Source organism: Aptenodytes forsteri, unplaced genomic scaffold (genome assembly GCF_000699145.1).
Source record: "Aptenodytes forsteri isolate BGI_AS27 unplaced genomic scaffold, ASM69914v1 Scaffold119, whole genome shotgun sequence".
In the NCBI taxonomy this organism is placed as follows: domain Eukaryota; kingdom Metazoa; phylum Chordata; class Aves; order Sphenisciformes; family Spheniscidae; genus Aptenodytes; species Aptenodytes forsteri.
Window position 1 is genome coordinate 9,013,446 of NW_008796165.1, and position 21,350 is coordinate 9,034,795.

General features: G+C 37.3%; 1 protein-coding gene across 1 annotated transcript in view; it reads left to right on the forward strand.

Moving 5' to 3' along the window:
* The window catches only part of SCP2 (sterol carrier protein 2), a 21,346-nt gene extending 356 nt beyond the window's left edge, over positions 1-20,990 (forward strand). Inside the window, exons 2-16 of the mRNA XM_009287379.2 lie at positions 1,329-1,447; positions 2,025-2,096; positions 4,282-4,413; positions 5,402-5,466; positions 6,519-6,645; positions 7,523-7,586; positions 7,843-7,929; positions 8,537-8,687; positions 9,584-9,731; positions 11,120-11,227; positions 13,404-13,557; positions 16,515-16,608; positions 17,192-17,321; positions 18,766-18,845; positions 20,093-20,990. Coding sequence (XP_009285654.2) covers positions 1,329-1,447; positions 2,025-2,096; positions 4,282-4,413; positions 5,402-5,466; positions 6,519-6,645; positions 7,523-7,586; positions 7,843-7,929; positions 8,537-8,687; positions 9,584-9,731; positions 11,120-11,227; positions 13,404-13,557; positions 16,515-16,608; positions 17,192-17,321; positions 18,766-18,845; positions 20,093-20,188 — 1,627 coding nt within the window. The 3' untranslated portion in view covers positions 20,189-20,990. The remainder of the gene's footprint in view (positions 1-1,328; positions 1,448-2,024; positions 2,097-4,281; positions 4,414-5,401; positions 5,467-6,518; positions 6,646-7,522; positions 7,587-7,842; positions 7,930-8,536; positions 8,688-9,583; positions 9,732-11,119; positions 11,228-13,403; positions 13,558-16,514; positions 16,609-17,191; positions 17,322-18,765; positions 18,846-20,092) is intronic.
* The last annotated feature ends 360 nt before the right edge of the window (positions 20,991-21,350 follow it).

Below are 21,350 nucleotides of genomic sequence, written 5' to 3' on the forward strand. Positions count from 1 at the left end.
CCCTTGCTTTTTAAATAACTTTTTTTGTTGCTGCATGGGTATTTCTCCAGCATATGATGTGATAGGGGAGGAAATAAAAGGTAAAAGACTTCATTCTGTTAATTGTCTTTATTGGATTGGATCACAGAATATAGTTTTGGAAGTTACTGGACCTCACCTTAAACCCATTTGTGATGTACTCAAGGAAGAAACAATAGCATGGAAGAGACAACTAAAACTTGTCAGACACCATATTGCATCTTAAGCATTTTATTATGAAGTCAATTTTTAAGATTGTATCCTTTCTCCTTTTTTAATTGTAATGATGTAATGTCTGCTAAACACTGGTATACCTTCTCAAAACAACAGTCTGTGTTTCCTGTGTGTGTAATTGTCAGTTCCACAGACCGTGCCTTTCATTTTCAAAAGTGGATCATCTCAGTTACCAGTTTAGTGTGATTTGAGAAATTGTCAATACTCTTTTTTCCCCTCTTTGTTAGCCCAAGTAACATCAGTCGTTCTTACAGACTTTTACAATGATCAATTCACTGACTGATTTTTCTTATGACCTTCAGTATGAAGGTTCTCTGTCTAAATTAAGGAAAGGAGGCACTACAGAAAGTACAGCTAAGTGTTGTGAAAGACTGGAGTTGGGGAGGTAAGCATAAGGAGGTAGTAAATTAACTTTTATATACTAACAGTGAACATCAAATAATTTGTAGAACTATAGTTAGTATGTTTTTTTTAGCAGTGACACTTTTTGTTAATGATGTAAAAATGCAAAACACATGTATTTGTTGGTGGACTGTAATGAGTCATACTACAAAGAAAACAGAAATGCCACCTCTACTCCAATGGTGAGGGGTAAGGTATGATATGATTTGTAACAAAGTAGAATAAGACTTGGGAAAGGGAGGCTTATGTAGAATTAAGTTCCGTACGAAGAACAAGCATTTTCATGTTACAAATAGGAGTATAACAAAGTAAAGTGGAAGGCAAATATTTATCAAAGCCTTAGTGAAGATTATGTCATGTATTATAATGAATCAGTGAAGATGACCGTTATTCTCTCTCTGGCCCACAGGCTTTGGACAGGGTTATTGTCCATCTCCATACAAGTCATGGATCTTTAAGACTGAGCAAAAATGGTCCTCGGCTTCCATAAAATTGCACTATTTTCTGGTTTTAGCCATCACAGGGTCTGGTGGTAACACTTGGTAATTGTGCAGATTTTGTTCATGCACTTTTGGGTCAATTAAATTAAATTGTTGGCATTATTTAAAACATTGTTCACAAACCTGTTACAAAGTTAAATATAAAGCTTTTAAATATACCAATTTGAGCAAAAGATGTATTAAATCTCACTGTGATTTGTTCTTGTGCTTTTTTTTTTTCCTTTTTTTTTTTTGTCAGTTCACAAAGCCTAATGAGAAGACCATTGATTATCCTGACATGGCTAAGGAGGCAGGTAATTTAATAATAAAGAAAGCATTTAGTTTGATTGCTGACACTTATTTTAAGTCTTACAGTTAATCTTTTTATGATACATATGAAGGAACAGCTACTGTTCAGTAAATAGATACATATAAAAAGCAAATCTAAAACTGATAAAAAAGAAACTTTCACAAAATCCATAACTGACCTGTCCAACTCACTGCCTTCCAGGACTGAAGTCAGAAGGATAGCTTAAAATTGAATTGGACACTTAAATAATTTCATACCTACTTATATTATTCAAACATACTTTTGTTAGGACAAACAACCTTTGTGCATGAACACAGAATTGATTCCATGAAATTTTTTGATAAAGGAGCTTGTTCAGAACTGCAAATACTGCAAAATTGTCCTTATGAGAATTAAGATGCAAGACTATATTAACCATTTGTATCATATAATAAGGAATTTTTACAGCTGTCTTATTTTCTTGTTTGTGAATGCATGAATCATACATACTAGTCTAGGTTTGCTTGTTATGGTTGTGAGAGCTGCTTTTTTTTTTTTCTTCAACTTTTAAACTTTTTTTCAACTTCAAAATTTTTTTTTAGGCCAGAAGGCTTTAGCTGATGCTGGGGTTCCTTATTCAGCGGTGAAGCAGGCATGTGTGGGTTATGTTTATGGTAAGTAATAACATGTGACACTACTTTTATCCGCACATCTGTGTGGATAAAGTATGGGGGATCCCATCAATTTCAGGTTATAATATTTAATCATGTCAGTTTGTAGAACTGTCTCAAACTTTTAAAAAATTATTATTTTTAGTGATCACTGATCTATGTCTGTTTGTTTATGGAGTTTACAGTTCTAGTCACAGGTATGGAAAGACTTCCATAAAATTCTGTCTTGCAAATGTGTTTTATACAAGTAGCTCTTTCAGCAAGACCAGGTGGTATATTTATTCAAGTTGTGCAAGACTTACAAGGTTTATGGCAATAGACTTGAAAATTCTTTTTTCTTTTGTGTGATGCTGTGTGTACACTAGAATGGATATGCTTGTTTATGCATTGCTCTTGAGTTGAAGACATGTCCTGGGGGTATTTTGGAGATTAAACATGTACTGTGTCCTTGCACTTTCAGCCCAAGAGCACATAAGAGATATCTGCTTGGATGCAACTCTTAAATGATAGATGAGATCTATGCTGTGAGAGGTTCATAACTATATTAATCCTATGGACATATATAGAAACATAACCATGGTTTAATGTACTATATAAGATTATTGAGAGTACATGCATTAGTATGGCGCCAGAATAATGCTTCACAGCTGATATAGACAAAACTGAGTTGTTCACATACCAATACAGTGCTGCCCTGCCTTCATTACCAGCAGGACCCTTGTTGTGGTTTAACCCCAGCCAGCAACTAAGCTCCACACAGCCGCTCGCTCACTGCCCCCCGGTGGGATGGGGGAGGGAATCGGAAGCGTAAAAGTAAGAAAACTCGTGGGCTGAGATAAAGACAGTTTAATAGGTAAAGCAGAAGCCGTGCACACAAGCAAAGCAAAACCAGGAATTCATTCACTACTTCGCATCAGCAGGCAGGTGTTCAGCCATCTCCAGGAAAGCAGGGCTCCATCACGCGTAACAGTTACTTGGGAAGACAAAATGCCATCACTCCGAACATCCCCCCCTTCCTCCTTCTTCTCCCAGCTTTATATGCTGAGCATGACGTCATATGGTGTGGAATATCCCTTTGGTCAGTTGGGGTCAGCTGTCCCAGCTGTGTCCCTTCCCAACTTCTTGTGCACCCCCAGGCTACTTGCTGGTGGGGTGGGGTGAGAAGCAGAAAAGGCCTTGACTCTGTGAAGGCACTGCTCAGCAATAACGAAAACATCGCTGTATTGTCAACACTATTTTCAGCACAAATCCAAAACATAGCCCCATACTAGCTTCTACGAAGAAAATTAACTCCATCCCAGCTAAAACCAGCACAACCCTCGAACAGATTTCTAGTAGACACCCTCAGCAGAAGCTTTTAACTTGCAGTCACTGCTTATTGTAGTGAGAAGAGATGGTGTTAAATGACTGGTTTGAACCTTTTCCTGTCACTCCAATTCACAGATGCCTGATGTATTTCTCAAAGCAGTCAAAATCAGATTTCTGTTATGGGGAAATCTGTTTCCATTCCAAAGAGTTTTCCATTTACTTTCTTCCTGTTTCTCTATTAATGACTGTATTATGGCAACTGAAGTAGGGTCAGTCAGCTGTGATATCTGTAACAGCTTCCAAGCCACACCTCTAAGACGTTTCTGTCCAGTCCAGTTACCTTAGAATCATAGAATCGTTTAGGTTGGAAAAGACCTTTAAGATCATCAAGTCCAACTGTTAACCTAGCACTGCCAGGTTCACCACTAAGCCATGTCCATAAGCACCACATCTACACATCTTTTAAATACTTCCAGGGATGGTGACTCCACCACTTCCCTGGGCAGCCTGTTCCAATGCTTGACAACCTTTTCGGTGAAGAAATTTTTCCTAATATCCAATCTAAACCTCCCCTGGTGCAACTTGAGGCCATTTCCTCTTGTCCTATCGCTTGTTACTCGGGAGAAGAGACTGGTACCCGTGTTGATTCATGGCCTGTTGTCGCAGAAGCAGGACAAACTTCTGGTTTTAAAATCTGATGATTTTCATCTTGTTTCTAAGGTTCTTGTACTGTGGATACTTGAGAGACATACTCAAGATGACAGTACAAAAGTTCAAGTTTACAGTTTAAGTGGTAGCATTGCACATATATGGTGGGATTTCTTTTTGCTAGTGAAGTTTGATTATGTACCTTATTTTAATGTTGTGTCTCTGTATAAAGGTGACTCAACCTGTGGACAACGGGCTATCTATCACAGTTTGGGTTTAACTGGCATTCCTATCGTTAATGTTAACAACAACTGTGCTACTGGATCAACTGCTTTGTTCATGGCCAGACAGCTAGTAGAAGGAGGTGAGTTGTTTTGCTCTGGGGCTGGGTAATACATATTCTCTATTTTTACAAATATAACTTGAATGAAGACCAGAACTAGTGAATGTGTGAGTACTCCGAGTTGTAAATGTCCTATCCTTATAGGCAAAATTGCGTCTTCTGCCTCACTCAGCTGAAAAGGTTGGTCAGTTGTATACACAAATATGAGACCAAGCACTTAAAAGAGTAAGACTATCACTATGAACTAGAGCATTATGTGTGCACCTAAGAGACTATATCTGTGATGCAGTAAGATGGTGTATATGGATAGAAATGTCCTTTCCTGTGTCGTAAGCTGTATGAACCTAGTAAGTAGCAAGGCAGTGAAGTTTTTTCTGGAAGAATCGTGTGGAATACGTAGTGCAAAACAAGTTGCATTATAGTACTGCAAGACACTAGACTCTGCGGATGAAAAGGAGAGAAGAATCTGCTAAAAAGCTTAGCTTTTTTTTCTTTTTTTTCTTTTTTTTTTTTTTTTTTAAACTTGAAGTTAACACAAGTGTTTGACTAACGCATTTTTGGAAGGGAGGGGAAGAGAGCAATGCCTTGTGACACTCTATGCTTTGAACTGACAGATGAGTGTTTCCCTTCTGTTTCTGCAGTTCCTTTGTGGACTTTGATACTTTCTTGCACTTAAATGCTGATGTTTCTGTAATGAAAACTATAGTAACATTCTGTATGATTATACTAGTATTTGTAGCAGAGACATAAGTGCTTGGTCATCTAAGATAATTGCTGTCAAACAGTTTAAAAATAAACCCAAACCCTGCAGTGATCTCTCATTCTTTAGTATCAATATGTTTGTATCAATACCATTCCCACCCCAATTTGACTCTCTCTCAAAAATGAAGAAAGGAGGAAGAGCAGCTGGTAGGTGTTTATGTATATTTCTTGTAATGGAATAGTTGTTAATACATAATGTCATTTATAATTACACTGTGTTTTAAATAGCCACAAATTTTATTTTAAGGTTTGGCAGATTGTGTTCTGGCACTTGGCTTTGAGAGGATGGCAAAAGGATCCCTTTCTTCAGGTGTAAGTGTCTGAAACACCTTCATATGTTTCATTGTATTCGTAGATGAATTACACCTCCTCATTCTCTGAGACATATTCTCATAAATACCAGTTGCTTTAAGATGTTGCTGTAGATGATGACAGAATAAACCATTATTTTGATACACGGAAACTTTTAATGAGTTTTATGATTCTGATTGCAGCTATGATATACAAATTTTGCATGGAATGTTTTAGAATTAATTTTATGTAGTATGTCATGCTTTTAGTATTTTGCCAAGAATACATTAAAGGCAGGGTTAGTAGGGAATAATGAAAATACCAGATAGAAGACTGAAGCACTGAGCAACTGAAGTGTCTTTCTCAAAATGACACAGCAAATCAAAGAAAGAATCTGGGTCTTCTGGCTTTTGGCTTGATGCTTACTCAGTTGACCAGTTAACACACTTTCCCAAAAACTAAGAGCTTCTGTAAACCTTTCTTTCTTGTCTCTTCTTTGTTTTTACTGGAGAAGTGTGGGGGTTTTGTTTGTATTTTGCCTTATGGCAAGCAATATTAGAGCCCATATGTCGTTTAACTACAAAACTGCCAAATTTGATAATATATGCAGAAGTTTGGGTGAGAAATGTTAAATCTAACAACTGATTGAAATGAGTAAGTTATCTTTAACATGCTTTACAACATTTCATCTAAGGTTCATTGAAAATACTAACACAGTATTAATTTTATAACTTGGAACTATGTTAACTATAGGATTTTAAGCTGAGGTGGAAAATACCTGAAGTCCTCTGCTGAAAACAGTGCCTGTGATAGAAATCACATAGGGGTGGTCCTTGCCATGAATCAGTGCAGTGATTATAATGTTAAGCATTTTCTGCTTATTTACTCTTCTTGTAGTTGGGAAATTATGAATGCTTCAAAACATGTCACTGAAGTGCAACATACTGTCCAGTGGAATTGTTAAAATAATCAGAAAACCCTCTATTTTGCTTGAAATCCATGGCACTTTTGTGGCAGTGTTGTAAAGAAAAGTAAATTATGACTTGCTTTATAACTATTTCTTTTCTTTTTAGTTTTCAGACAGAACTAATCCAATGGACAAACATTTGGAAATTATGATGAATAAATATGGCTTAGCAAGTGCTCCAGTAGCACCTCAGATGTTTGCAAATGCTGGCAAAGAACATATGGAGAAATATGGTATGTTAAAATACATTTTTTCATTGTCTTCTTTTAATGAAGTGATTTAAAAATATATATATTAGGATTTCGTTTTTAAAAAATGTTAGCATTCAGTGTCCTTTCTTTTACCCAAGTACTACAACTGCAACATCTACAGCTAACACATATGGGAATACATTTGGATAAAGAGTTATCTACAGAAAAGTTGGTGATGTGTAGGCAAACCAAACCATCAGGAGACAAAATTAAGGCTGTGATACAGAGTGTCTAGTAATCATGCTAATGGTACGGTTTGTGCTTCTGTAAGGTCTGGGCAATAAGGTTGTATAACTTCCTGCATTTTTTCCTTGTGTCTTAGGATGGGTTGATAGACTTGGGACTGAATTGTTTGACAAAAGCTTTCAGGTATTTGATTCAATATGTAGTACTAGGCTGCTGCCACTGCCGTTTCTTACCCCCTCACCAGACAAGGGAATTGCCTCCAAGATAGCATGCCGGCCTGCTGAGCATCTTTTATTGGCACTTGGTTCTAGACTAGCATATGGAAAAATTTTAGACTCCCAATATTTCACTCCAGCTGTTTTGTACTGATGCGAAAATGAGTGTTCAAGTTTCAGCAATATAGTAATACCTCAAATAAAATGCACTGCCGTTATTTTTATGTTAGTGTTAAATATGCAAATAGGATGTTCTGTTAGCAAAAACTCAACCAGTTTCAGTAGTATTAATCTAATTTTTAAACCTAAGTTTTGTTCTAAAGAAAGTTTTGATAACAATGAGTCTCTTGTAAAGGTGCTTGTAAAGGTCAAATTCTTATGACACAATATTTAAAATGCTATGTTAGCACTGTTTGGGTAAACAAAGTATTTCAACACAGCTTTCTTACCCCTTCCAGGGACAAATCCAGAATACTTTGCAAAAATTGCATGGAAGAATCATAGCCATTCAACTAAAAACCCGTGAGTAATGTACTCTACCTCTATATTAAACATATGTTGCTGTTAAAAATTCATGCAAAACTGAGTATTATTTTTAGAAATACTTTGCAGAGCATATTCTTTATTATGGAATGAGAATTATACCCAGCATAAATTCTATATCCAGTGCCTTATACTTTGTAAAAACAGCTCTGTAGCTGCCTAATAGTGTGATATTAGTACGTCTACTGCTAAGGGCTGTGCTAAAACTAAGATGGCATCTGTATGTTTTTCTTAGGTATTCCCAGTTCCAAAAGGAGTATACATTAGATGAAGTTCTGCATTCTCGCAAAATTTTTGATTTCTTGACTGTCTTACAGTGTTGGTAAGGAGAGGACTTAGCATTGTGAAATAAATCTTGATGTTAAGACAAATATGGTAGGACATCTATTGAAATAAAGGTCTGTTTGCATGTAACTTAAAATTTACAGATTATTTTAAGTAAAACTTCTTATAAATAAAACAAATGTGGAATCTCTGTCTTGACCAAACACTATCTAGATACTTGTTCACAGTGTAATACAGTAAGCTGAAATATGTTTTGTACTTTGGGGCTCTCGTGTCATTCTGTATCTTTTACCAACGTGCATCTGTTGCTGTTAAGTGTTAATTCTTCTCTTCAGCCTTTCCTATACGCTCCTGAAAGGCTTGTTGTTAACAATGTTTATAGCCAAGTAGAAGCTTTGATTTTTTTCTAAATTGAAAAACCTTAATGATGCGTTTCTATTTTGATGTCATGCTTTTCAATTGTCTGTTATAAATATTACTGAAAGTGTCCAGCAAACACTGATGGAATTTATAGTTTCAGTGGCATCAGCCAAAGAAAGTGGTTTTTTGTTTGTCCTTTTTGTTTTTTGGTTTGTATTAAAAAATAATTCTATGAAAGATTTACTAATTTAGAATGATGACATCATTATTTTTCTTTCAATCAGTCCAACATCTAATGGTGCCGCAGCTGCAATTTTAGCTAGTGAGGACTTTGTGAAAAGGCATAAGTTGCAGCCAAAAGCTGTGGAAATTCTAGCCCAGGTGATGGCTACTGATTATCCAAGCACATTTGAAGAAAACAGTTGTATGAAGATGGTAGGTTTACAATTCTGTATTCCCTGATACTCCTCAGGGTTTTTTTTTTTTTAGTACCTGCAAGTCCTAATGATACTGTAGACATTTCCATGTCAGTAAGCAAACAAATTATACTTTGTGGTGAATGTAATTTCATTTGGGCAGGTGGAATAAGCAAAGAGCATGGTTGTGGAGTAACAGTAAGACATTTATAAACAGGCTATCAAAAACCTAGTTTTTAACAAATTATTTAAAGGCTACTTTGTAAACAGTTTGAACAGCAAGAAACACATTTCTTTAATTTTTCTGTTTATAAGAGTAATGAAACTTAAAACAATTTTACTTACATCTGTGTAATACTGAAGCTGAAATAACCTGTTGGGTATAGTCATGATTACTTGCTTAAGTAGAATGAAGGGAAAGACCTGAACTGCAAAATTTGGATCCCACTGCAAATTGACTGAAATAATTGGATGTAAGTCAAACCATTAGAATACCCAATAGTTTCTACTCTAGTCATGCTCTGTTTGGGTTTCATATACAATTCTAGTCAGATGGCTGATAGAAAATGGTAGCAAGACAGTTTAAGGATTTGTTTCAAGGCTGTTGGTCTGAGTCATGCAAAGGAGCAATTTGGCTTATGAGCAAGGTTGAGAAAATAGAGGATATTCCCCAGAAAAGTTTCCACATGCTAACAGTGAGACTTAGAATGTATTATTTCTTTCTATACAATTCATACTGTATGAATATTAAATGCAGTGATATGTGATGCATCAAAATAAATTAGAATGCCATCTCCTACAAGTTACTTTCACCTACAGGATATATAGAAGCACATTTAAAATTAAGTGTAGAAATGAAATTGCTAGCTATGTTTCTTTAATGGTATTTTAACGTACAATTTCTTCTTGTTGCAGGTTGGCTATGATATGACTAAAAAAGCTGCAGCAAAATGTTTTGAAAAAGCAGGCCTAAAACCTACAGATGTTGATGTGATTGAACTTCATGACTGTTTCTCAGTTAATGAGTTCATTACCTACGAAGCTCTGGGACTCTGTCCAGAAGGTAATAGCATCAGTGGAGATCATTGTTTTATTAAAATGGAAAGCATTAAAAATACCTTTTTATCTGTTCATATAATTAGAACTTTGCATTGTCTACTGGACAGATCTTCTGTATTTGAAAGTCTTATTAGCTAACCTCATAAGAGGGAAAAGCAAGTTACCACTGTAGTAACAAAGACGACCTGCAAACTAGAATTAGTTTAACAAATGAGCGTGTTACTGTGATTTCTGAAGAAGTATACAAGGCAAATTAAAGTGTTGGACAACTATGTGAAATCATACGGCTAGCTCATGCAAGGATGGCTCTTTTAAGCAAGCAGAGCAAGGAAATTAAGGACTCTTCTGAGCTTTCTCAGTATTATGCCCCTTTTTCAGGGCTATTTACTTACCTACCTGAAGATTTCCATCCATCCTTGTATTGCCTTTTAAGAATATAAAAGTCTCATATAAATAATATAAAAGCGTCATTCCTTTAACCGAAGATACAGATGAATCCTGATGGTACTTGTCTATTTGACCAATAAGTCTTGTGTATGGTAATTAATAGTGCAATTCTCACCAGCTTTCAGTCAGTCTGACCTTGCTAGTATGTGAAACTTATCTTGGAACGGTAGACTAATTAGACAGATTAGTGAAATGGCATAGAACCACACTGTGGATTTAGATGTGCAAGACTAACCTGGTATTCTCATTTAATGGGAGAAGTAAGTTACAAATACAGGAAATGTGGCAGATTTTTTTAGATTTTGACGTTAATAACGTAAGCTGAAGAAGCTGGTACAAGAATAAAGGAGTAAGGGACTGGTTAAAGGGGAGGACTGTCTGCTGAAGGCATGGGAACTAACAGTCTGGAAAGCTAAGCAATTCTAAGCATTAGTCTTATGAGTGGTTTTATTTACTATCTTAATGTCTTAATGCAGCCCAGGATACCGTTAGCCGCCTTTGTGGCAAGGGCACGTTGTTGGCTCATGTTGAACTTGGTGTTCACCAGGACCCCCATGTCCTGGGGGTCACAAATTATGACTAACCCCTCTTTTACAAAAAACATAATTACTGCTGCAGTTTCATTAATAGAATAATGAACAGCTTCATTATAGTGATTATATCATAATACTGTGTATCAACAAAACAGTTCAACAGCAAATTTAAAAAAGCTTTTGCATCAAACACTAGCCCTTTTACTTCTTTTCCATGTTACGCTTTCTCCAGTAGTATAAGCAAGTCTTACTAATGTAGTTTGGCTAATTTCAATCTGCTTTTTGTAAAATCTGTGTAGTTATTTCCTAGGTTTTGACTGACATGCAGCATCTTCGGTAAGTGACAGTAGAATTGAAAAATCACTAAAAAAAAAAACCAAAACACTTTTCTTTTATAAATACTGTTTTATAGGAAGAGCATGTGACCTGATTGACAGAGGAGACAATACCTATGGAGGAAAATGGGTTATTAATCCTAGTGGTGGCTTGATTTCTAAGGGTCATCCACTTGGTGCTACAGGTATGCAAAAAACCATTTCATTTAGATACAGCTCTTGAGCAGGCAGATGCTTCCCACTTGTATTTGTCCGTATGAAACATGAGGGCTTCCTAAGACTGGAAGGAAGCTCTGGAGTTGATTCTTATTTCCAACTAATGCAAGCATTAGGGCAGGTTGACCATGTAGTATTGCTCAAACCAAAAGAGTTGGAGCGTGAATTTGATCATTAGCACTTATTTAATTTATGGTGCTACTTTTTCTGTTGTTAAAGCAACCTGTGAAACAGCTTAACTTTTTTCTAAATAATTGCTTAGTAGTACACCTTCTGATGAATGTAGTTTGAATAACCATTTTCGTATGTTATCATCTTCTAAAATTCAGATTTTGGAGATTTTTACTGCTTCTGAATAGCCTGTACCCTTGTTAGCTGTAGTAAAAGCTCTTTCTGTTAAGCCTTGGACGTCGAAATATTTATCTGATGTTTACAACAGAAGCTCAGTTAGTCACCATTTCCCAGCAACACAGGTTTTCCTTTTCTTTGTTTTGTTTTTTGTTTTCTTTAAACTGCTACGCTTGCTTCCAAATGAGATAGCTCTTGGCTAAAATGTGTTTGGATTTGTGAAGATAATTCACCTTCCTTATTTGGAAATGAGAAGTTGCCAGAAAACTGGAGAAGAGGAAACCTTGTGAAATGACAAACCTTAATCTGAACAGCTGTAACAGCTAGATAATCTGCAGTTAGTGTAGGGGGGGAAGTATTAGGAAACTTTGGAAGAAAAACAGTCCAGGTAAATGAGACTGTGGGTATCTGTAACAGGATGAGAGTATTACATTGCTAGGTACGTGTTCAATTTTTGTGAATTACACAGTGATAAATGTAGAGGCAATTCCTGGTATTCATGCCTCTCTCTATTGCCAAGGGATGGGGGGAAGAGTCATTAAATGCAGAAAATGACATGTCTACAGACTGTCCGCTTAATTTCACTATAAAACAGTCTCGAGGCTACCTATATGCTAATCAGAGGTCCTATCAGTCATCTTAAATTTCCAAACCATTCCAGGGCAGGATGTGCCACGGTACACATTCTCTCCTTGAGGCTGAGAGAGTGTAAATGAAATCTGTTAATTCTCATCTATGACTGGAATTATAAAACTTCTTACTCATCCTCTTTGTAACGTTTCACTTGGCAATGCGTAAAATTCGGCGCGTTAAATGCGGATTCCTCCTCTGCCTTGCCCAAAGGCCTACACAGTTGTCTAGGGGAAGGGAGAGGAAGGGGTGGAGGTCTGTAGGTGATGGAGGGAAGAAGAAATGTGCGTGTGGTGGAACTGAATCATAATTGCAGAAATAGCTGATAGAATAGTAGGGGAGACCGAGGGTAAGTGCAACCTGAAAACCAGGGCTATAATGAAAAGGGATTCACCTTCATTTTGGGCCTCCCAAGAAAATATATTTCTAGGTATCTGAGCTGTCAAGTATTAACTTTCTCAAATCCTATTGCCTGTATTCACTTAATATCTTATTAGGGAAGGAAGTTTATGGAATATGCCTGTAGTATATTCCTTGCTTCATTTAACCAGCTATGCCCAGCACTAGTTTTAATCACAGTTCAGTTGTGTATTCTAGGGCTTTTTCTTATCATGTAGTATAATACGTACTTGTTACGAGCATTTTAAAATGCTTATGATTGCCACGTATTTGTGTCTTGGAGATTCCAAAGTCGATGCCGAGTTGCCTGTTTGGTACGGGCCCTGTGGAGAATTGGGTTTTTTTAAGATGGCTCACACTGTCCATCCAGGCGCGTGACCTCTTAGGCAATAGCTTTGGCTAGCCTCTCTCTATGCAGTCTCGTAGAAATGTGAAAAATGAGTAAGTCTGAGTTTCAAACCTGCGCATACTCAAGAGCGTGCATCGCTTCCGCAGTGACCAGTTTCTCTGCAGCTTCGCCGAAGCGTCTTTGCTGGACCAGCACTAAACCGGCCATCTTTACAGCTGGCGGGGAGAGCAAAGCTTGCTCGCTTGTTTTTAAATGCCCTTCTGTTATCTCCTCTCATGTTCCAGGAGGGCAGGGCGCGGGGGATGCGGTCAGTGGAGGCACGTGGGGCGGGTCCCTGTCGCCCTCTCCCCACGCCGGGCCGGCACCGGGCCCCGCTGCGGAGGCACCGGGGCCCACACGCTCTGTGCTCGATTTTTCAGGCCTGGCGCAGTGCGCCGAACTCTGCTGGCAGCTGCGCGGTCTGGCCGGGAGGAGGCAGGTCCCCGGGGCAAAGGTCGCGCTGCAGCACAACCTGGGCCTCGGCGGGGCCGTGGTGGTGACCCTCTACGGCATGGGCTTCCCCGGAGCCGCCAGGTGAGAGCCCCGCGGGGCTGGGGCTGCCCACTGCGCCTAATCGAGACGAGACGGTCCGATTCCACTGCGTAACGCCCCGGGAGGAGAAGTGGTGGGGCAGTTGAGGGTCTGCCCTCTGCGTGTAGCTGACTTCTCGAGGAGGGAAAAAGCACTGTGTGTACTGAAAGACCTTACAAAATAGTCATCTTTCGACTGTATCTCTACAGAGCATAGGGCAAGAAAATGCACTGCTGAATGAAAATGCATGTTCAGCATTCGTGTACAGGCCTTGGTTACGCTGTCATTGGAAACTTCCACTGTGGGTTCAGTAGTGCTGTAGACTAAGCTCAGTTTGTGTTGACTGAGCTCCCATACCTTTGTGTTTCAAAATTTATTTTTTTTAGAGTTATTGTTTGCCTCTGCGCAAGGAAGAAATTGCACTGTAAACTAAAACTTCCTCAGCAGTTGGAACTGTTGTGTACCAACGGCCCTGCAGGTTTATACAGAGATTATAACTTCCACAGTGTCTTATTCCTGATAAACAGTATGCACTGCGAGTGCTAAGTTATTGAAAAGAGCAAACTGGCCCATAAAAATGGCTCGCGTGATTTCCTGTAAGGAAAAGTCTAATGTTTGGAGGGGAAAAAAGCCAACAGAACAACAACAAAAAATTCCAAGAACAAAACAGGCCACAATAAAATAAATTACTTGAAACTAGGGACTTGACAAAAAAAAGCAAGACATCCATGGGAATAGAGATACCCACTGCTCTTTCACTTCTAAAATTGTTACTAGTTTGGTTTCGTGAAGAATTGCTTTCAGCTGTATGTGTTACATGTGGTAATCTAAGTACTTGTTAGAATTCAGGCATGTTACTCGTCCAGTCCTGGCTAAAGCATTTGCACTTGCAATTGTAGCGTACTTCAGAGGGAGAGGAGAACACTGCTATGAAGCTGTCTTGCAATCTGTTACAGTGCTATGCTAGGATGGACAGGAATTGAGAGAAAAGACTTAAAATTTGTAAATATACCAGAATTTCAGGAGATACTCTTTTAATACACAGTTCCCTTTATGTTTTCACTTTCACCTTTGCTTGGAAAGATTGAGATACTCTTTATGGGTGTTATGGTTTTGGTTTTAAAGCTTGATACGAATACTTTATATTTGCTCTAAAAACCTGCAAACAGTAAAATTTTTCATGTACTGGGCTTCCAGAAAGAAATATTCCCCTCCCAACTCATATTTCTAATGTCTGTTTTAGCTAGACCTGTACAATTCCTGGGAGGCGACAATATAATCTGTGGAAGAGGTAATGAGAGAAGCAATTGAACTTTGAAGGGCTGCAGCAGTAACTTTTTGTAGTACAGTGTCAGAAGTGATAATCCTATCACATCTGTAATCTGTAAGAGGTTAAACCATACGAGAAAATAGGTGTGATACAGGAAAAATCATGTCTTCTTATGGATTCTCTTCAAACATACTCACAAAACTTGGCAGTGGGTGTTGGTACACAGTTTTAAATCAGAGGGGAAAAGACTGTTACAGGGAATATACTATTTTCCATTGCTTTGAACTTTGTCTTTAAAACTATTGTAATTTTATGATACAGGGACTCTGTTGCTATTTGTATACCATTAACGTGGAGGTACTGCTGGAAGTAGTGCCGTCCTGTCAGGAAAAGCTTTGCATGTATAGATAACATTTCTCCTGAAGAAATTGTCTCATTTACTACAGCTCACATCACCTTTGTTGGTATTGAGAATTTCTTACATTCTTTCTTAGGTACAACTCAGAGAAATCCTAACAATACTAGTTTCATCTTACATTAGAGAAGCTTAAAAACCTTTAGTTCTCCTAAAGGCTTTGTGTGTGGGAGATGCCTGACACAAGGAGTTGCACCAATGTATATCAGACTTTGGAATGAAACAGTGTGGCTAATCTGTTCAGACACTGCTTATGTAATTGAATGATGTTGTGTATTGTGTAATTAAGGGAAAGGTGGTGGCATTTCATGTTTATGAAGATACTTCATACCATTTTTTCTACAGCAATGCATGTAGACTTAATCATTGGATTCAGATCTAGCCTGTAATAAGTGGCCATAGTAATACCTGCCAAGAATGTACATCAAGGTAAATGACAGCAGGACTTGATCCATTTTGGATTAGTCTTTGAAACAGTTCTGCTTTTTTTTTTTTTGACACCTTACAATTTTACATCCTGTTAGTACAGCCCTGGTTTATTAGCAAAATTGATATGTCTTCTTCAGATGAGACAGTCCCTACTATTGCTACCTCAGCATACATCTATAGGGTTGTGTTAGTACCACACAAATATAAGTTCTAGCAACGTTTCTTAAGCAATTCTGTCACTTTAACAATATCAAACCTCGCCACAGTTTTGAACTCTGCTGCCAAGAGATGGTAATAATTGTAAACTTGTTTTTCCTGCTGCTTGAATTTCCATTTCTTTGGACATCTCTATACTTACTTTGGCTCTGGGTGCCTCTGCAGAAATGAAGAATTAGATTCCATGCTACTGTCAGGCCATGCAGGATGACTGTTCCAGAGAACCAGGAATAATGCTTAGTGCCTCTTGTGACTGTTAAGAGACCCACATGAATTGTGAGGGAAAAGGGGATTTGTTTTGCCAAAAAAAAAAAAAGGTAGTTCTCTGAGATGGTGCATGTGCTGCGCTCTCTTCACACGAGGTGTGGTAGTAGTGCTTGCCGATTTACTTCCATTATAAAATTAGTGTCCTGTCCATACATGCAAAAATGTCTAGATACTTGAAGTGATTGTAATTCAAGCTGTCAAGCCCATCAGAGAGTAAGCTTCACTTGGATATCATATAGTTGCTCTATACTGCTAAAGTGTTTCAGTGTGGCTGTTCTTGCTGGTGTTAGGCCTATTCGTGATAATTTGAAGATGCTGAAAATGTGATTAAAGGTATGTAAATGAATGGGTTTTTCATTTCAGCACCAGCCGTATTGCAGCCGTGCCTCTCAGCGCAGCTGTTGATGGATTTAAGTCACATCTGGTCTTCAAAGAGATTGAAAAGAAGCTCCAAGAGGTATTTGACTACTTCCTTTACCTACAACAGGATTTTAATTTATGACAGAACATGTGTGAAGCCTGATGGGAATATAGTAGCATCAGTCACTTCCTCAGTACTGCTCATTGAAACAAATGTTACAGCTTTGAATTCTGCTGTGTCAGAAATCTCTGTGCTGTGCCATGATTTTAAATTGTTTTTTTTCAGACAGTTCCTACCTGCATAAGGGTATTTCAGTAAAGGCAAGTTTAGATTGTATGTGAGGAGCTTGCTAACTAATACAAGAAACTTTAAGTTTGTGTTTGGTGTTTGTTGCTTGCTTTGTAAGTGTGATGAGAAGAAGAAATCACATTTTGTCAGACTTAAGGCAAGACGACTGTTAGGACAGTGGTCATTTTTTTTAGTTGATAGATTTTAACATAGATAGTGATAGTTTTTTGTGGGGTTTTCTTTTAAATGGTTGTTTAAATGAAGCCTAATAGAGGGAGGTAGATATTTCTGTGTTAGTAAAAAGGGTAAAGGTTTTTAAATTACTTTCTGTTTAACTCAAACTATTTTAAAATTATTTTGAATAATTTTACACATTACATGGTCATTACAGGAAGGAGAGCAATTTGTCAAGAAAATTGGTGGGGTTTTTGCCTTTAAAATAAAAGATGGTCCTGGTGGGAAAGAAGCAACTTGGATAGTAGATGTGAAAAATGGTAAAGGCTCTGTGGCAGTTAATTCAGGTCAGTGCTACTTTATTATATTATTGCAGAAAACATATAAAACTAATGAAAAGAATATAAATTCATATTCTGTTTAAGCTATAGTGACCTTGAGCAAAAGTGGTGTAGAGCTACCTTAATTTTAAACTTTTCTTATTACTGACACTTTTAATCCATGATGTTTCGGACCAAGAATTAAACATCATCTACTCTGAATTCTGTCTAGATAATTGCATGTTTTCTTAGGGGCTCTAGACAGATCTGTCATATGACTTTTACAGGAATCAGAATTAAAAAAAAAAAAAAAAATTCAAACCTCGGGGGTTTTGTTGTTCTAGCCTCTTAAAATTTGGGCCAGAAATGTAATTTGTAGCTGTTTCTTCAGTTGCTTTGTTGGAGACACTGGTGGGCGGTAAGCTGGTCTATATTGTCAAGTTACTTCTCCTCTGCAGCTAGTTAAGCAATAAAACTTGACTGATTTCAATACTGCACCAGCTGACATAAACTTCAAGTTGCATTTTAAAAAAGGTAGACATAAATAAGACACAGACTGGGGGGTGGTGGGGAACCCCGTAAAAGTATTGGAAACAAAGGATTTGTACCCTTGCCATGAAAATGTCTTGTCGTGTGTCTGAAGTCATGCATCCTAGTAATGTAAATAAAAAGCCGAAGACAGCAGTCTGTCCTGAGAATCTCGTATATTCATGAACCTGCATCATAAAGCTTTTAATTAAAAACGTGACCAGGGGTTTGATTTGTAATTCACTGATCTAAGTTATTACAAAAAGAAAAGTACTGTTTTCTGTTGTATGGACAACATTTTTTTCAAAAAGTTAAGTTTAATAATAAGATGACTCTAGGAAAAGATGTGTGCAGTTTTTAGCCCTTTGGTATATACATAATATTTCTATCACAGCTTATTAAAATAAGTTTTCAGCTTATTTCTGGTAAGCTTCTAAAAACTTCTGGATTTGAATTACTTCGAATGAGTGCTTTTAAGAATGCACATGCTGCTCCCATTGAAGGAGAGGGCAGGAAATGCCTGAAGTTTCAGTGATGAGTATCTTCAGAGAGTGTCACAGGGGAAAACACATTTATTCTGAGTTGATCTTAATACTAGCAAATTAAACTTGATAAAACTTAAGATGATTGTCAGTGCTTGCAATTAACATATCTGATTACAAGTAGATTATTGTTTCTTTTCAAGGAATGAATTTGCTTAGCACTTTTCAGAAAGGTCCATCTTTCTTTCTTCAGTGTTGGGATGGTCTGTGCTACAAGGTGGCACAGGTGCCTGTTGGCTATTGGATGATCTCTTGCTGATATTTTTATAGTGGCCCTTATTTGTATGTACTTCAGGTACCATTTTGCTAACCTGTAGTATCAACAGATCTTCATGGAGTTGCAGCTTCTATTACTGTTTCATCTCTCAGTTTGAATCTTCATAGTCAACTCTGTCTTACAGATAAGAAGGCGGATTGTACAATTACAATGGCTGACACTGATCTGTTAGCTCTCATGACTGGCAAAATGAATCCTCAGACAGTAAGTATAGCAAAGATGAGATGATAAGAGGATTGACTTGTTTGCTTGTTAGTTTTGAGCGTGTTTAAGTTGAAATCTTTTAAATAAATCCCCTCTTCCAAAACTGCCATGGCTGATGTGAAAAATGACAGTTCTTGACTTCCTTTGAACAAATTGGTCAAACTAAAATTAATCAAGAAAGACAGTATCTGCTCTTCTGAACAGGTACATACTACCTCAGACATCCTGTAGGTAATCCAGAAGGGGATATAATAGCGCTTGGTTTGCAGAGAAGAGGGGGAAACTAGTGTTTGCAGTGTGACTTAAGAAAGGAGGAATGTTGTCCCTCTATTTGGAGGGCTTTATGCTCATAGCTGGCATTAGCGTAAGGAGTAATCTTGATGCTGAAAAACGGAAGTTGAGGTGAGCATCCACTGAATGCCTATGATTATTTGGTTTTTTTTATTCCTCAGTGTGTCAAAAGCAGCCATAGGGTACAAATAAATGGGATTTTTAAGTTAATTTTAAATTGCTGTTACGTACTTCTAAATTTGAAATGCTCTGGGTAACTTTCTTAAGTTTTTGGTCTGGTAATCACAGGGTAAATAAGAATTTTCACAAACTGAAGTGTGTCTAGAAGTTTGAAGGTAAAGCACATTATAGAAATGTTGTAATGTACATGTAGGAAATTCAGAAGCAATTACAATTTTACATCTACAATTTGGATATTTTAGTGCATGCAATTCATCTTTTTACAAAGTCTGGAGGAAAAACCCCAAATCTTTAGCGTGTCTGCTTCACAAACTAGATTTGTAGAACTGAATTAATCAGTAACAGAATTGGTAATGGCTGGGGGGGGATTTGAGTAAGAAAACAGTTGTGGCATCTACTGTACACTGTTGCTTTAACATCTTCAACTGAAATTGTGAACTTTTATTCTGTGAACTGTCATCACCAAAAAATTGGGTATTCTGCCCTGCTTTGTATACAGATCTATTGCTACGATAATGCAAGAAACATGCAATATCAAGTTTATTCTCTTTAGGTATCACAAATATAATAAGCATACAACTTTGTCAGTTTACTATTCTAACTTCTAGTGTCAGAAACTATGTTTGTTGATGAATGTGAGATATCTGCTAGAACTGTTGGAATTCTGAAAGTGCAGGCCAGGACCTGCACATACATAATAGTCCATAACTTTTGGGAGGGGTACATTTGGGGTAATATGTTGTACTGCATTTCATATCCTCTTTCTTTCTTTTTAGGCATTCTTTCAAGGCAAATTGAAGGTTTCTGGGAACATGGGCATGGCAATGAAACTTCAGAATCTACAACTTCAGCCAGGCAAAGCTAAACTTTGAGCTCATTAGAGTAAACAGTCAGTACTTGATATTTTTGACAAACAAGTAGAATGAAACTAGACATTATCAATAATATGGCGCAGGCTGGGTTTGATTGGACCTCTCACCTAGATTCTGTGGTTAGAGACCTTAATTCTCTTAATAAATTTCATCAGTTTGTCTGTGGCAAAGATTTTTAGGCTAAGCTTGAGGCACTAACTCTTACAAATGGTATATGGTGGGTATTTGTGACAATTTTTGTTTTAATCAATATGAAAAATTTAGAGTTGAATGAGGCCGCTTACTGTTGTTCAGGTTAGTTGGGAAGAGCGTGAGGAAGGTTATAAATAGTTTGACATATAAATTAAATGAGTAGCATTTTTTTTTAAAGCTGTAATAGCAGGTCATACAAATGCTTTCAGATTTCCATTCTGACACATTTGCTGCTGCTTAAATTAAAATGGTCTTATAAAGGGGATCTCTAACAACATTTTTTTTAGAATAGGCTTTAGGAATTTGCTATAAATTACTTTTCTTATTACTACTTTGGAATTAAAAAATAAAATATCCAGAAGTAAGTAGGAACTAGGAACATTGCTTTGAGATGCACAGGCTTTGATAATACTTCACCCTGAAAAAAGATTAGGTTCACCAGGAGAGCAGAGAGGAAGTATAACCAACATTTTACCTGTTTTCTCCTGAGAAAATCTGGTGTTGATCAGTATGAAATTCTTATCAGTAATGTAAAAGCTTTAACTTCTGTTTTGGGAAAATGTATTCTGGTTGGAAGTTTAATAGAAAATTAAATATACTTTTCCTGTTCTTCTGTGTGTTGCTTCTTTGGATTTGTAAACATGATTGCATGTTAATGCTCTGAATTGACTTTTTCACAGATTGTCGTGAAGGGCTCCTGCAGTCATTCGTTTTTTCCTCCTCAGGCATTGTCAGTAGATACTCCATAAACTACATCTCAGTCCAGTATATACACCTCACATCCTCCCATATGTGGGCCATGACTGAGGAACTTATGCATAAACTTTCACTTCCCTGGTTTAACTAAAATCATAATAAAAATTAGCTAATTCAAGCCAATCATTCTGCTTATCTGGTGTGAATGGTTAGCAGATTGCTGAGCAGGAAGAATAGCTGTACTGAATCAGACCAAAAATCGATCTAGCGCACT